This window comes from Aphanomyces invadans (assembly GCF_000520115.1).
Source record: "Aphanomyces invadans strain NJM9701 unplaced genomic scaffold supercont1.20, whole genome shotgun sequence".
In the NCBI taxonomy this organism is placed as follows: domain Eukaryota; phylum Oomycota; class Saprolegniomycetes; order Saprolegniales; family Verrucalvaceae; genus Aphanomyces; species Aphanomyces invadans.
Window position 1 is genome coordinate 622,609 of NW_008580165.1, and position 15,021 is coordinate 637,629.

The following is a 15,021-nucleotide window of genomic DNA, read 5'->3' on the forward strand; positions in this document are numbered from 1 at the left end:
CCCGCCGTGTTGGCCCTCCCGATCGAGTGGTCCATCGATGGGCTTGACACGGCAAAACCACTCAATTTCGCGTGCGGCCACGCGACCAAAACCTTCGTCGACGTCAAGTCGCGATGGACCACGATCGGTTGAAGCATCACGTGGAGGTATTGCAGCGCGCGGGCAATGCTGAGCGCGAGCGGGGCTTTGTTGGCCCACTCGAGCCCGGGATGCGCAATCAAAAAGTCGAGAAGGTTGCCTTGGGACAGGTACTCTGTGACAGCGACGAGCGACCGCGGGTCGCCGTCCTGCCACGCATATCCAACAAGCTCGACGATGTTGGGGTGGTTGAACGATGCCATCAGTCGGATCTCTTCGATAAACGTATCGACTTGGACCTGGTTGATCTCGACTGAAGTCGACAGCGCCTTGATCGCCACGGGCCGCGCGTGGTAGTACCCAAAGTAAACGCTAGTGACGGGGCCGGACGCGAGGACTTCGACGCACTCGATCGTGCCAAAGTCGAGTCGCTTGGACACGTCCAAGCGAAGCAGGATCATGCTCGAGTCAAGCGGAGGGAGAGGAGGCGGTCCCTCGAATCGCCGCCGCATTGGACGGGTCAACGGAACAGCATGCAACGAAAACGAAGGCACGGGGGACAAGGCAGGTGGTGGCGGCGGTACTCCTTTTGGCGTCGCCGTGAGCTCAAGGTACGGCTCAAAATCGAGCGGACGGGGGTGGGCTCGTCGATAGCGTCGACGGCACCACCACACAAGCAGGACCAACGCGACAAGGCCAAGGCCACTTCCCACGTATGCGACGGTGGGAGTCGCCTGCACTGGTCGACTGGATGTACCTGCACTTGGATTCACGGCAGGGAGCGCAGTTGGATTCAATGGTGGAGGAGGTGCCGTTGTCGCCGCCACTTGAATCTTTCTCGTCGCGATGTCCTGGAGCCAACCGTCCATCGCAGGACTCGACGCCGGCAAGAGCGCTGTTTTCACGTTGAAATCGCACGGAATGATGAGTCCCGCAGGCTGGTTGGACGGCGGACATTCTCCCCACGGCCATCGACCAAAGTTGGGAGATGTATGGATCGCCATGTTGGTCTCGCCGACGCCTGGCCCTTCATGCCGTCGGAGAAGTGGGGAAGGCACGTCTGTGGTGGCGAGGGCGTCCTGCGCCAACATGGCCGAGAGGCCATCGGGGACGTCGTCGAGCACTTCCACGGCGCATTTCGTGACTTTGGCATAGAACGTAGAGTATTCGGTCCGTTCTTGTCGCAAGTACTTGCCGTTTGGCCCACCAACGCATTCGCGCGTCGTCTGGGTCGGCGATGTCGTGAACGAGTCGAACGTGGCAGCAATATCCGCCATGGAGTCGCCTTGGCGCTTCACAAACACCTGCGCCCATGAGAACGTCCCCGATCGGTTGACGGCAACAAGACCCAAGTCCCATGCCAGTGCCTGAAGGGCAAACGGTGACAGGTCCGAGGGTGTTAGATTAAACATTCCCAGGCGAGATGTGGCGGCAAGCGGTAGCTCCGACGGAAGCAAACTCCACGACGTTGGAGCCGCCGCGCCGCTTGCGTCGAGCGCTCTGTACCGACGCACGTAGTCGGAGCCCTCGGTCCACTTGAGCATGGCGAAGGTATCCGAATGGACTTGAAAAGATGCGATCTTGGAAACGTCCACATCAACAGATACAGACCAACGTCGAATACGAGGAAGGTTGCGGCGGGGTTCGATCGGTCGACAAATGGACGTCCCTGCGGTCGCCACGGCTGCAAGATAGCTCTTGCCCGTCAAACATGACTCCTCCATCACGGACAGCCATGCGAAGAATCCCCAATGTGCATCATGCAGCAGCTAGAAGGACGTCGGCTAGTCAGCGCACCTTGGTCGTTTCGGTATCACGTGATGCTTGTGGTCGTCGTGGATTACTACATTTACGATGGATTTGGTCGTACAACGCCAGAACGAGAAAACGTCCTCGGCCTGGGGCTCACTATGTCGTATGGCCTTGGCGAAGTGGAGCTGCGCGGTCATTCGCGGCAACCGAGGCTATCCACTCAGCAGACGTGCCTTTTGCAATCCCACCGATGCTGTGCTCCATCTCCACAGACAGTACGGCGCGCGCGACACCTCGACGCCAGCGCACGCCACCACCACAACCAGGGTGTCAGCTCGGCCGAAGTGAATTCCGACTGCGACGCTTCAATGACGAGTTATGCATGCGGCAGTGGGAATGAGTGCATGCCATGAAGTCAAGGCGGTCACCGAGCCGACGACTTTGGCGCTCGCTGCACCTCTCGGCTTCCAAACTTGCCAACGTGAAGTTCGAAACCAATGGTCACATTGTGCTTGCCAATACGATGGAGCGACAACTCGCCACGAGAGCTCGGCCGACGATGGACACCAAGATTGTCAGCTGGTCAAGTCGCTGCTGCACACGCATGTGTGGTCGTTTGCAGTGGCGGTAGTGGAAATTGTCTCCTTTGCTTGAACAACGCCGACGGGACGGGACGCCACCGCAACCAAGTCCATCACACCGCGCTCGCGGTTTCTCTACGACATCGCCTCTTCCTCCTCGTGAAGATGGCTTTGGCTGCTTTGTACGCCAGCGACATCGTCAAACTCGACGCCACACACCTCATTCACGCCACCGGCTCGTGCTCGCAGTCTCCTTGCGCTCAAGAACTTGTGCCTCAAAATCCACGTTCTCGCACGTAAAGACAGTCACGGCGGCAACAGCACGCCAATTTCACGTGCTTTTGACGCTGAATGGGATGAATGAAGGACTGAAGTTTGACCGGTCGACAAGGGACACATGCATGCATGTGCATGTCACTGCCGCCCTCGCTCTCACTGTGGACCCTGCCGTCGTTGCGAACGGTTTCCGCTTCGTCCGTGCCATGACCAGTTCGACTACATCCATGGCCATCACCTTGCTCAATGTGGCTGACATACTCGTGGACTTGCAGCCGTGGGTGTGGCGCGGCCTTGAAGTCGGACACAAGGAGACGGTGAGCCTGACGCCGCCGCTCGAGTTGTCTCGAATTCCTTCCCCGAGGCGGAAGCCAAGCAGATCATTGCCGAAGGATGTCCATTGCTAAACCGATACCGAATCATCCTGAACGGAAGGGCAGTCGAGTCGAGCAACATTGCGATGCTTGCGCCGTCGCCCTTGACCGGGGTGTTCCAGCAGCGATCACGCGGCTACCGAATCCGAACTTTGTGAGCAAACTCGAGCTGGTCCGGTACGAAGCCGGCGATTTCTACCGCAAGCACCCCTAGCACGATGGGGGCACCGTTTGTACTGCCGCCTTCACACTACGCCATGGGGTATTCGCCCCTCTCACCAAGGTCAAGGCATCTCAACGTCCGAGCCCCTGACAAAGTCATCGACTTGATGCCGAGGCACGATGGATGCCAAAAGAGGTGTCAAGTAGCAAATCTTTCACGATGAAAGCAGACGGCACGGAGACGACAACGTTGCACGATGCATTTTGGTCATGTGTCTCGATCTGCCGCATTCACAACACCGCAGATGGCCATGTAAATGGATCGCCCGGGTTGGCGTACTCACTTGCATCCATGTGAACCAAACCATCCTGCGCTCATGCTCTATCAGCAAGGCCATCGCGACTCCCTCTCTCGACTCGAGCGCCTCGCTCGCGCGACGAAACTTGCCAACGACGTCCGTTTCAAATGAGTTTTTGTGTTTAAACGCAAGGCGAGAACCGAGTTTAAAACAATATCACGATGGAGTGGAACCACGTTTAAACACTGGATACGATGTATGAAACGTGATGAAACCGTTTAACGCCATCCAGTTCCTCGAGAAGAATTGGGTTCACCATGGAGAGATGCGCGCCGCGATCCTGGCGGAGTTGACATGTGCTAACGCCACACGTCGGTTATGTTCTTGTGCAAAGAGGAGATGGAGGGACTGGCATCGCCTGCCAACCTACGGCAACGTGACCGCTCAACTGCCTGCCATGTTCTCACGGCCACTGCCCTCGACCACAACTCGTTGCAACGTTCTCACTGAGAACTCACGTGCCAGGTAACCGAGTCTGTGCATTGATCAACTTCACTTGCTTCAAGATGCGGCTCGCTTGGGGTATGTGTGTCGCCTCCGTGTCCGCGGCGGTGGTAAAAGACAAGCGATATTGCGAGCTTCTCTTTGTCCAGCCTCCCGTCGGCGGAAGCGCCGTTGCTGACGTGTTCAGCACGTTCGGCCTGAATGCGTGCCCTGCTTCTGTGTGGAATGCCATCACGCCCATCAACGCCAGAGACAGCGCATCCATTGCAGTCGTCCTGAATGGGCCGCGCTATTGGACCATGGACGAGTTCGGCCCGCTGTCGACCTCCGTCGTGAAAGACCGCGTGGTCAAGACCGTGCAAGGACTCAACGTGACGCTGCTGGGCCGCGTTTCGTTGCCGTGGCCCCTCCCGACGGGGTCTAGCGGTTTCTATAAACCCAGTGCTGTCACCCGCAACGCCGACTTTGTCTGGCGAGCCGGCTCCACTGCGTTCTACTTGACCAACGAAGAGAGTGGAGAGCGGTACATCATGCAGTCGTATTCGCAGCAGGTCCATCCAAGCCTGACATTCGCTTCACTACCAGCGCTGCGATTTCGCGAGCTCCCGCCGCGATGGTCTTTTTCTGCCGTCGTCCTGCCAACTGACGTCAACGTAACGACCCCTGCGCTCGTCGGCGGGGCAGCGTCTGTCGGGTTGGTGTTGCAAGACGAATTCGGCAACTCGTACTCGTATGCTGGGAACGTTGATGCGTACTTGGCGCGAATGAACCAGTGCACAGAAGTGAGTATCGTGGGCGATGCCACGTACTGCATCCCAACCATCCCAACAATTTGCAGTGGCAGCGGGCCATCACCGACTGGCACAGCGTGTCCGTCCAAAGGAGATGTGGCGGTCAAGGACTGCTGGCCACACTTGCCAAGCTTCGCCAGCGTCCATTGCGTCGCGCCACGAGATACCACGTGTCGCTTCATGCCGTCAGGCGCATGGGGCTGTGTATGGACCTAGTACTAAAAACAACAACTCGACCACGATGAGCCTGACGGACGTCGCCAAGACCCTCCTTTCAGGGTTCAGGCGCGCCATCGCGGAAAGATATATCGAACCTGACCTTCACTGGACGATTCAGTCCAAGGTGCATCCAAGGGCATGCGACCATGGCTCGCGGCATGGGGCGGGACACTGTGCATGTGATACACACTAGTTGTTCAGTACGTTGACGGTCTTGCACACACCTTGACGGCGCAGTCGTCTCGGCCGCCCGCATCACGTCACCCCCACACGATGCATGCTGTCGAGTGTGTCAAGCGATCCATGGGACGGTTTCGAATGGGCAGCTCGAGGCGCGACTTCGAGGCCGGCTACATTTCAACTTGGAAGCGCGCACCTTGACACACACGGCTCACTGCATCCACAATTGGTACGATTTGCGACTGCCGCACTCGTTGCGGCCATCGCCGCCGCGGCAGTCGTACAGGTGAAGAACCAAAGGTACTGCGAACTCTTGTTTGTACGGAGTGTCCACGGGTCGACGGTGGCCGACGTGTACAACACGTTCGGCCTCAACCATTGTCCAGCCAACTTGTGGAAGGACATCACGCCTGCCAACGCCAAAGACAACGACTCGATTGCCGTCGTGCTCAACGGGCCGCGGTACTGGGCCATGGACGAGTTCGAGACCAGCACGTCGGGCGTCGCCAAGGTAGTGAAGAACGTTGGCGGCATCGACATGGCGCTGGCTGGGCATGTCCCAGTGGTCATTCCGCTGCCGCCGTCGAGGTTTTATGAGCCCAACCTCGTCACGCGGAATGCTACGTTCCGGTGGAAGGCGGGCTCGATCGCGTATTTCTTGACGCGCCGGGTTCAAGTCGACCATGCAGTCACCGAGGATCACTTCATCATGCAGTCGTCCTCACAACAAGTGCTGCCTGACCTGGACGCGAGGGACCTGCGGACTCTTGTCCATCCATTGCTCCCCTTCGGTTGGACATATCGAACTCGCCGTTTGACAAAGAGCCTCAACGTCACGACGCCAGCCTTGGTTGGCGGTCGGGCCACGGTCGGCGTCGTCATTCAAGACGAGTTCCAAAACTCGTACTCGTACGTGGGCGATGTGGATGCTTATCTCGCCCGACCCAAGTCATGCACGCGTGTGAGTGTTGACGGGGACGCCACCTACTGCATCGTCGTGTCCAGTCAAAAAGTGTGCAGCGGCAGCGGGGAGTCGCCCGCCGGCGACGTGTGTCCGTTGAAAGGAGCACTGGCGGCGGGTGCTTGCCGAACGGGGATGGTTAGTTTTCACCAGGGGAATTGCATCGCCCCAAGTGACGGAAAATGCCAAAAGCTCCCGTCAGGGCCGTGGGGCTGCGTGTGGCCATCCGCGAGACCTTAGTTGGAAGAATCCGATGATAGAGGACTCTTATGCACCTTTTCCATCTTTGCCCACCAGCAGTCGACCCTTTCGAAGAAGGCACTGTTCGTGGCCGTGAGAACGAGATCGCCAGTCGTGCCTCAACACACATCCAGGGCCCATGCGCCCTCGACGTTTGTAGCAAGCCAATTCTACACCACACTCGTCGCTGTGGGATGCTCTTGCGCTGGTGGAGGGAAGGCAGGGCAAGCATTGGCTTGGATACGTGGCACACGAACTGGTGGCAGCCATCTCCAACGCCTCGGCGATGTTGACAAACGGCGGCCGTTAGCCACCCCCGAGAACGTTTGGCAGGTCCTCCAACCAAAACGAACGTGTGCAATAATACATCGCGTCACCGCAGGTCCCTTTGTCCAGGACCCCCTCGATTCTTCGATGGACTCTCCATCCTTCGACACTTTTTGCGTCGAGCATTTCCACTTTTCCCCGTACAGAAGAACGCGCTTACCCGTCCATGCGTGGAGCCATTCGCCTCGCGATCGTCGCCACGGCGGCAGCCCTCGTCGCCGCCACCTCTGCCAACAACGTCAAGAACAAGCGGTATTGTGAAGTGCTGTTTGTCCGCAATGTAAATGGGTCGACCGTCGCCGACGTGTACAACACATTTGGCCTCAACGATTGCCCCCCATCCCTTTGGAACGCTCTCACGCCTGCCAATGCCCGAGATAACACTTCGCTTGCCGTCGTGCTCAACGGGCCTCGGTACTGGCTCATGGACTCGATTCAGTCTAACGCGTCGTCGTCGGTGGTGCGACCGGTCAAGAATGTCGGCGGCATCAACATGACGCTTTCCGGCCGTGTCCCCGTGCCGCTGCCGTTGCCCGCCACGAAGCTGTACACCCCCAACTTCGTCGCGCGCAACGTGAGCTTCGTGTGGAAAGCAGGGTCGACGGTGTTCATCCTGACCCGCCACGGCGATGGACACCACGACGGCGTGAGCGACCAGTTCATCATGCAGTCGTATTCGCAGCAAGTCGACCCGATGCTCAACTTGACGTGCCTGTCGTCGCTGCGCCTCCCGCAGCTCCCGAAAGGATGGACGTACAAAGCCAAGCGCCTGCGAAAAGATGTCAACGTAACGACGCCGAGCCTTGTCGGTGGGAATGCGACCGTCGGCATCGTCATCCAAGACGACTTTCAAAACTCGTACTCGTACGTTGGCAACGTCGACGCGTACTTGCGGCGATGAACGAAACGACGAAGTAGGAAAGAGATTTAACATCGAAGCAACCTCACGATCCACATGTCGATCGCTGACGTGTTCTAGCCCACCCATGACGGTGTACCTTGGATCTTTGAGCCCCGACAGCATTCGCTCGCCCATGACACAGACTGTTGAGATGGTTGGCTCCTGCAGCCTATTCCATGGCTTCGTGCCCCTCCCCCGTGTTCAGTCGGCGCCGTTCTCCTGTCAAAGCATCGCTGTGTTTGCTCCAACGGTGGGCAACCTCCGTCAAATCCACCAGCACAGCTTTGACCGGCCGTTGCTCGATCTTGAGCTCAAAGGACTTCCCGAACGGGTCTCCGTCGCGGCCACCGTCGTCGCCTGGTTCGTGTCTGCGACTTTGAAACACGGCACTGGTGGCTCAAACGCCGACGATTTCGTCGTCGCCAAGACGAGATAGGCCTGTCGAATGCACGGAGATGTTTGACGCTCAAGAGCGTAGGGTGAAGCGGCGTCAGCATGTCAGTGGGCGCGACCGACAGCGCGCCGTCACCGTGTCCATTGTGCTGGCCAGATCCGCTAGTGCACCTCCGACGTACCGGCAACATGTGCGTGAGTTACGTAGGTCGAACAAATGGAATGATGCAGGGTATCGAATATCAAGGTTTAAATCGTTTATTGGATTGGATGTATACTGTAGGATCGGTTGTCTTTTAACAAGTTATCGAAAGAAAGCGTGTCTCTCCTGCCGCGATTGACGACATCCCTGGAACACATCGCGACGTGCCGTGACGGAGGCGCATCCGACGCAAGACCGCACGCCACGATCGAGCGGAAACTTTACACAATTCGACACGGACCATGAGTCGATGGATCGACCGGGCCGACTACGTCGTGCGCTTCCAGGAGCTTGCGGCCAAACAAGGCCCTGATGCGACGCCTGCGGTGCTGCCTCCACCTCCACAAGCCATGGTCGACCGCCTCAAGGACGACTTCCAGCTCGACTGGGACGACTTGCCACCGCTCGCGCATGAAGCGCTCTTGTGGGATTCGGGGTATATCCTTGCTACAGATGCCACGTCCACCAGCATGGATGCGTGGGTTCAAGTTCGACTGCCGTGTGACTCGAGTCGGCATATGCAGGACATTGCCATCGCGGCCAGTACGTTTCCAGGTGCTACTCAGCAATGCGCGTCGGCCAGTGGGTCGTACCTTCGTAGCAGCGACAGCACCGTCGCTGATGCAAAAGCACTCGCGGCAGTTGCGCGATGTGGCGTGTTTGTGAAGAAGGGAGTCGGCATCGCGACGTCGACGGCATCAGTCTATTCCCAGGACGCTCTGGCTGATTCAGTCGTGCCTGAGCCGCGTTTGTTTCTGCATGGGGCTGTCCACGCCATCCACACAATCCCCGATGCATCTATCGAAGCGCCAGCCGGCACATGTCCTGGCGATGGAGGCATGATCATCCCGTGCCGGTCGATCGCCTCGGAGAACGATCCAACGTTCTGCTTCCCATTGCAGAGCAGTGCAATGGTGACGTGGCTCAAAGAAATACAGCGCGCTCCGCGCAGGAGCCGCCCAGTGACATCGCCAAGGCCAACGACGATGACACCTTTGACCACGTCTGTAACGAACCCTTTCTCGTCCTCGCCGATGCCCTCCCTGCCCACCGCCGCGTCCCCTACAGGTGAAAGCTCCCCGAATCTATTGTGGTATCTCGGCGGCGGCGGCGGCGGTCTCGTCCTGCTCGTGCTGCTGCTTATCGGCCTCAGGTACCGGACAAAGCGATCGCGGCAGTTGGAATGGGACCGTGCGCAATTCCACCAAACGACCCGACGGGGTGGCTCCATGCCATCCCCACTGCCGGAGGAACTCCTGTCCTACACGAAAACAAAGCCACGCACGGCGTATGACCTCGTGCTATCACCACACGAGGCACTCCATCCGCCGCACCGTATCGAGTCGCCCAACTACTCGATTGCCCAGGACTTTGCCGACAATGGCACGACGTCGACAGGCGCGTCGGTAGCCGACGACAGCGACAGTGACCCCATGCAACGCCTTCTGCACCTCCCTCCAGCTCTCCACCTCGCGATCGAAGCCCTCGAGTGGGACGTTTTGCTCGACAGAACGTCCGCCGCAGAAATTTACTACGGCCAGTTCCAGCAATACCATGCGATTGCGCTCAAGATTCTGCAGGTCGAAGCGGCCCAGGACAGGGCCACGGTCGCGCTGTTTGTCCAGGAAGTCGTGTGCCTTGCCACATTTCGCCACGCGAGCCTTGTTCCTTTCGTTGGCTTTGGCTACGACGACGTCACGAAAAGCGCGTGCTCCCTCGTCGCCGTGACCGAGTACTGTCCGCAAGGATCGCTGCGCACGTTCCTGGGCGCAAACCCGTACTTGGACTGGAGCCTCAAGGTGTCGATGGCGCTGAGCGCGGCGCAGGGGCTGCAGTACTTGCATGCTCGCAACGTTGTCCATCGCAACTGGACCGCGCAGGCCGTGTGGATCGACTGGCCCGCTGCAAAGGTGTCCCCTTTGCACATCGATTCGTCGACGGCTTCGACGACTGGCGTCCATGTGGCGCCGGAACTGCAGCGGCAGGCCGAGATCGCCTCGACGGCGTCCGACGTGTACGCGTTTGGCGCGATGCTGTGTGAAATGGACGCTCAAATGCCGCTGAAAGGAAAGCCGAGTCTCAGTCAAACGTGCCCCGACGAAGTTGTGGCGATTGTCCGGCACTGCATGGAGCCGTCTCGGAGAAAGCGACCGACCATCGCCCAGGTCATCGATGCGCTGGTAGCGACGAGAGCCAACCTGGACGGCGACTGCAGCGGGTTTATCTAATGTATTTACAACCATCCATCCATCCTGGCACGGCCCAGATCTGGTCGCAGCAGTGTTCTCGATGGTGCAGTCGCTTCCCTTAGAGGAGTTTTCACGCCATTCGAGGTCACAGCGTCTACGCCGACAAGGGCGATTCGCTGAGTTCTTCACAACTCGAGACACAGCACCCCTTTCCCATCAACGGGATCGAAAGCCCACTTCCCTAGCAAGTCGTCCTCCCGTCGGTGCAGTCCTGGGCATGCACGCAGTGTGAGAAGATGTTGTAGTTGTCGAAATCGATCAAATGTCCCCCAACCAGGATATCTGCGGACTGGATTTAGCCAGAAAAGCTCTCATTCAAGTCGTCGCCACATGGCGGTGCGTAACCACAATCGGACTAGCTGCGACCAGCAGTCGGGTTTCACGCAGCTTCGACAGACGTTGAAATGGACTGCCATTGCACGGACGAGATCCCCGTGGAGGCGATTCAAGACATGCCAAAGTGTTCGCTCTCAGAGAATGGTATTGAAGTCTCCTCAGTATAGTTTAGGAAGAACGAAAGTCAATGTTTGCATCTTCTCATCGTCGAACTCTACACGTTGGCTAAACATGCACAGCTACTGGCGTCGCGTCGTCTTTGGGTCAGTTGTAAAGCAAGCTATGCTCAGCGGGGCCAGACACCCACCGCGGGTGGACGTAAGGACCCTCATACAAGAGGTGTCAGAAATCGAGCGAATCATCACTCCAAAGACGGCGACGACACATGCACACACACACACAAGTGGTTCCTCAGAAACAGCCAAAGGTATCCGCAGTGGTTTGCTCAGACGGTAATTCCAAAAGATTGGAGTCATTGGAACGCTTTCTGCTACTCTCTCCTACACATACGACGCCGGCGCTTTGCCGCGGGAGTTGCTGGCCTCGTCGGCTCCAATTCCAGAATGGCTCCATGCAACCACCACCACAGTTTGGGCCACCAATGGTTGATGGAGACCTGTGATTGGATCATCTTTCAACCAATCATATGGTTGTATCATTTTTAGCCAATCATATCTGTAAAGCAAATGGATTGGTTGAAATTCACTGTTAGTGAAGGAAAAAATGTACTATGTACTAGTAGTAGTTAACAGTAAAATCACGCATTCACGTTAGTAATATACATAAAAACAAAAAACATCGGCAGCACGTCAGAATGGCACAATTGTCGACAAAGACATCGAGCGGATGCAACGTGATGTGGCACGTCGAGTGAGGAGCTGTTTGCGGTCGGGGGTACCGCTGCAAGGAAGAAACTGCATATCGACTGCGTCTTCTGCTGGGAACCTCGTGTCAGAGTGTGGTGGGACTCAGGTTGCCCGATTTGTACAACAGAGATTCCGTTGATGAAGCGCATCGACTGGACGCAAGCCATAGACTTTGTCGACCTGAACGCAGGCAGCCAGTTGCCCGCGGGATGTTCGAGAAATGCTGGCGAAACTGCACGCCCAAGCGTTGCCCTCTGGCACGGTCGGGCAAGGAGCGCCAGCGTTTGCGCTCATGTGGTCCGTGCTGCCACCGCCGCATCGATGGCTTGGCACTCACGCGATCAACTCACCACCGTTCACGACGCGTATGGAGAGTATGTATGTGTGGTTTCTCGTCAACGTCCGCCCGTCCTTTCAGAGATGGACAAGGTTTAAAATCTCGCTAGCCATCCCATGAAGGCACGGGCGCACTCGTCGGTATTTTCACATCACTGTTTCCATATATTGCTAGTGCACAACTCGACGAGCGGATCAGCCTCCAAAACCCCAAGCGTTGGACCCCTCGTCGGCGTCTGCGTTCCAAGTGAACGAGTTGGCACCAACTAGACACAGCAAATGAGGACGTCATGGTCGTTGGAACAGGTTGCGTACACTTGACACCCTTGGCTGGTGGACACCCGCCGTGTAAACTCTTTGGCTCGAGTTTGTTGTCCCACGTCTGGCCATAAAAGAGCGACATGTGGAGCTTCTTGGGCGGCACGGCCAGCCCCTCGGAGCACTCGTCCATCCCTTGGCGTTCAATGTTGGTGACCAGTCGTTCCTTGGAGTACGGGAACACGGTCTCGCCGCCTTCTTCCACATCGTTCAAGTACAAGAACAACGTGACAAAACGATTCGGCTCAAAGTGCTCGACGTGGACAGGCGGAGTGTACGCAAACAACTCTGCGACGTCGGACGCCCCTGTGCGTCGCGTCCAAGCGTCGACTGCGGCGTGGAAGATGGGGACAAACTGCCGTGCACCGTCCAAGATGACGTCCGTGTCCTTTTCGTGGGCCACGAGCCATTCGGCCCACTCCGACGAGCCCCACAACGCCGTCAGTTCCTCGACCGAGTGATCTTCCAAAATGTAACGAGCCAACTACATTGTCATCACGTCGTAAAGTCGAGAAAAGAAAGCGCCAACAAAACCCGACATCAATCGGTCATATCATGGCTAGGCGGGAACAATCACGTAGTGGCGTTCCAGCTGCAGAATCAAAAAGGTCATTCAAGGACGGCATGGTACCTTGGTTTGGAACTTGGACCGGAACGAGGGGTAGTCGGTGCCGGTGGGGCGCACATGAGGTGGAGCGGCCTCTCCCAAGTCCTGAATGCGCTCCTTCAACCATCGGATCCATCGAAAGTAGTGCGTCACACCGCTCACGGGACCTTTCGGGATGCTAGTGTGAAAACACAGTCAGGTTCGACTCATCCCGTCATGACGCCCCAGATTGGCATCCATCCATCGTGTGTAGGCACGTACTTGTACTTCAGCGACGGCAGCCCACTCTTTTTCTCCCATGCTTGGATCATGTACGGCAGCATGTATCCGCGGCTTTCGAGCAGAATGTCCACGATGCCGTGGGCTCTGTTCTCGACGTTTTCGATGATCCACTTGCCCCAGTCAACGTCGGCTTTGTCTTCAAAAAAGTTGGTACGCTCCGATTCTTCCAAGAACAACTTGAGCCATTCGATCTGCCACGTCACCTTGTCGGACGGGTTCGGGTACAGGGGCCCTCCCGGCTGGAACATTGAAGGCACGACGCTGCTCGTGTCGTCGGCGCTGTCCGCATCCTGTCGGCGCTCCTCCATCAACGTGTCAATTTGACGTGCCGCCCACTCTGCCCACGTCTTGTAGTCCTTCAACGCTTCGTTTTTTTTGCCCAAAAAGTCCTTGGACTCAAAGTAATCTTCGTGCTTGCGAAAGAACTGTCCCGCTTCGTACCGGACCAACTGCATCCGCTCCACGAAGGATGGGCTCGGCAACCGCGCCAGTCGCGCAGAGCGGTGGCGGAAGTCCCGCGTGAACCGATTGTCGGCAAGGAATGCAGTGTTGCTCGTGCGGTCGGCATGGTACCCATCGACGGCGTCGGGCGAGTCCACGGGACTTCGGGAGAGGCTCTTGCTCCCATACTCGATGATCGCATTGGCTTCGTCGAGGGTGAAGAAGCCTTCGCAGTCAAACACTAGTGGAGACAACGAGATCGTCGTCATCGTTACGTTCTCGATGCGGCGAACGTAGCCGACTCGGACTCCTGGCCACACCCATATTTGGAAATCGGTCAAAATGTACGCCAAGCGTTCAACGTCGAGCTCGGCAGCAGTCGCGATTGGGTTGCCCATGCTGTTGTACAAACGTAGTCCATTGGGAAAGTAGTCTGGGTCAGCGCCAAGAGCAGTCGCGGCGGCCGTCGTGAGCGCATGCAGGCAGTCGTCCGACTCCTTGTTCCAGTGGTAATAGAGCCCCGTGTCGTGGCCGTTGAGTAGCAGTAGCACCTTGTTCTCTTGGCGAAGTGTGTCGGCGTGAAGGAGTGCGGCTTCGACGTGCCCATGTTCGTGGCTAACAATCTGAGGAGTCCATCCAGCGCACAAGGCGGCGTCGTCTTCAGGGAGCAACTTCCGTGTCGTGATATGGACGACATCGCTCGCGTACTTGCTCCCGACAAAGTCAAACATACCCGGGGAAAATTTACTCGACGAGTTCGTGATACTGAGAAGAGCTCGGGGATTAAACTTGACGCCGTCCACCTTGACCTTGTACACTGCCATGGCAAGGGCAGCGACAATGGGGAGAAGCACCATGCGCAGACTGAAATTCGTCTGTACTTTCTTCGACAATTCATTTCGGGCAAGGAGCTTTTGAGAGAGCTTGACGGGGGATTCTGGCTCGGGCTGACCCGTTATGTCTTCGTTGTCACGTGTGCCAGGTGTCGTCGATGCACCGTCGGTGGCGTTGTCACTGTCGGATTCACTTTCGTCACCAGACGCTGCCGCCTTCGCGGCTTCCTTGGCCTTGAGCGCAGCAGCCTTCTCCTCCGCGGCGCTCATCGGGATGCGACTCAAATACTGAACCTTCCTCGGGTGCATGTTGTCTCAGTTTGCTCACTGCCGCAGTGCTGCGTGTTTCTTTTCCCAACAAAAACATGCATAGATAAATCTATCCAATGAAATTCATTTGTTATCTCTTCAAGCGATTGGATTGGTAGATTTTCCAGTCTGAGTTATCATGGTCAGATATTCGTGCGGTATGTTCGACGGAAAGGTCCATCTCTCGTCCCATCCTCTCCTCTA

At 57.3% G+C, this 15,021-nt stretch overlaps 6 protein-coding genes across 7 annotated transcripts; 4 read left to right on the plus strand and 2 right to left on the minus strand.

The window, feature by feature from the left end:
- Positions 1-61: 61 nt before the first annotated feature.
- Positions 62-1,622, minus strand: H310_09291 (hypothetical protein; the record flags this gene model as incomplete). Its single annotated transcript, XM_008875326.1, has 2 exons — positions 62-92; positions 199-1,622. 2 exons carry the CDS (start codon positions 1,620-1,622, stop codon positions 62-64), a joined length of 1,455 nt encoding a protein of 484 aa, XP_008873548.1.
- Positions 1,623-4,088: 2,466 nt separating this feature from the next.
- H310_09292 (hypothetical protein) lies at positions 4,089-5,033 on the plus strand (the record flags this gene model as incomplete). Its single annotated transcript, XM_008875327.1, has 1 exon — positions 4,089-5,033. One exon carries the CDS (start codon positions 4,089-4,091, stop codon positions 5,031-5,033), a length of 945 nt encoding a protein of 314 aa, XP_008873549.1.
- Positions 5,034-5,058: 25 nt separating this feature from the next.
- On the plus strand, positions 5,059-6,417 carry H310_09293 (hypothetical protein; the record flags this gene model as incomplete). The annotated part of the gene is made up of 2 exons (XM_008875328.1): positions 5,059-5,160; positions 5,503-6,417. 2 exons carry the CDS (start codon positions 5,059-5,061, stop codon positions 6,415-6,417), a joined length of 1,017 nt encoding a protein of 338 aa, XP_008873550.1.
- Positions 6,418-6,910: 493 nt separating this feature from the next.
- Positions 6,911-7,645, plus strand: H310_09294 (hypothetical protein; the record flags this gene model as incomplete). Its single annotated transcript, XM_008875329.1, has 1 exon — positions 6,911-7,645. The coding sequence occupies one exon, from the start codon at positions 6,911-6,913 to the stop codon at positions 7,643-7,645; it is 735 nt and encodes a 244-aa protein (XP_008873551.1).
- A 686-nt stretch (positions 7,646-8,331) lies between these two features.
- Positions 8,332-10,556, plus strand: H310_09295 (TKL protein kinase). The gene has a single exon (XM_008875330.1). It carries the CDS (start codon positions 8,483-8,485, stop codon positions 10,466-10,468), a length of 1,986 nt encoding a protein of 661 aa, XP_008873552.1. The 5' UTR covers positions 8,332-8,482; the 3' UTR covers positions 10,469-10,556.
- A 1,500-nt stretch (positions 10,557-12,056) lies between these two features.
- On the minus strand, positions 12,057-14,851 carry H310_09296. Of its 2 annotated transcripts, XM_008875331.1 has the most exons (4): positions 13,214-14,851; positions 12,977-13,130; positions 12,343-12,829; positions 12,057-12,293 (listed from the first exon to the last, which is right to left on the minus strand). In XM_008875331.1, the coding sequence occupies exons 1-4, from the start codon at positions 14,815-14,817 to the stop codon at positions 12,223-12,225; spliced, it is 2,316 nt and encodes a 771-aa protein (XP_008873553.1). In that variant the 5' UTR covers positions 14,818-14,851; the 3' UTR covers positions 12,057-12,222. The 2 variants fall into 2 exon arrangements, with proteins under 2 accessions (XP_008873553.1, XP_008873554.1); XM_008875332.1 differs by having other exon boundaries at positions 12,343-13,130.
- Positions 14,852-15,021: the final 170 nt, after the last annotated feature.

Bases quoted from the DNA above. Each gene is read 5' to 3' on its own strand.
- H310_09295 (XM_008875330.1), top strand. From the start codon at position 8,483: ATGAGTCGATGGATCGACCGGGCCGACTACGTCGTGCGCTTCCAGGAG.
- H310_09296 (XM_008875331.1), bottom strand. From the start codon at position 14,817: ATGCACCCGAGGAAGGTTCAGTATTTGAGTCGCATCCCGATGAGCGCC. The intron at 12,830-12,976 runs GTACCATGCCGT...ATGACAATGTAG, and splicing joins GGTCCAAGTTCCAAACCAAG to TTGGCTCGTTACATTTTGGA. The intron at 12,294-12,342 runs GTACGCAACCTG...TGCTGTGTCTAG, and splicing joins ACCAGCCAAGGGTGTCAAGT to TTGGTGCCAACTCGTTCACT.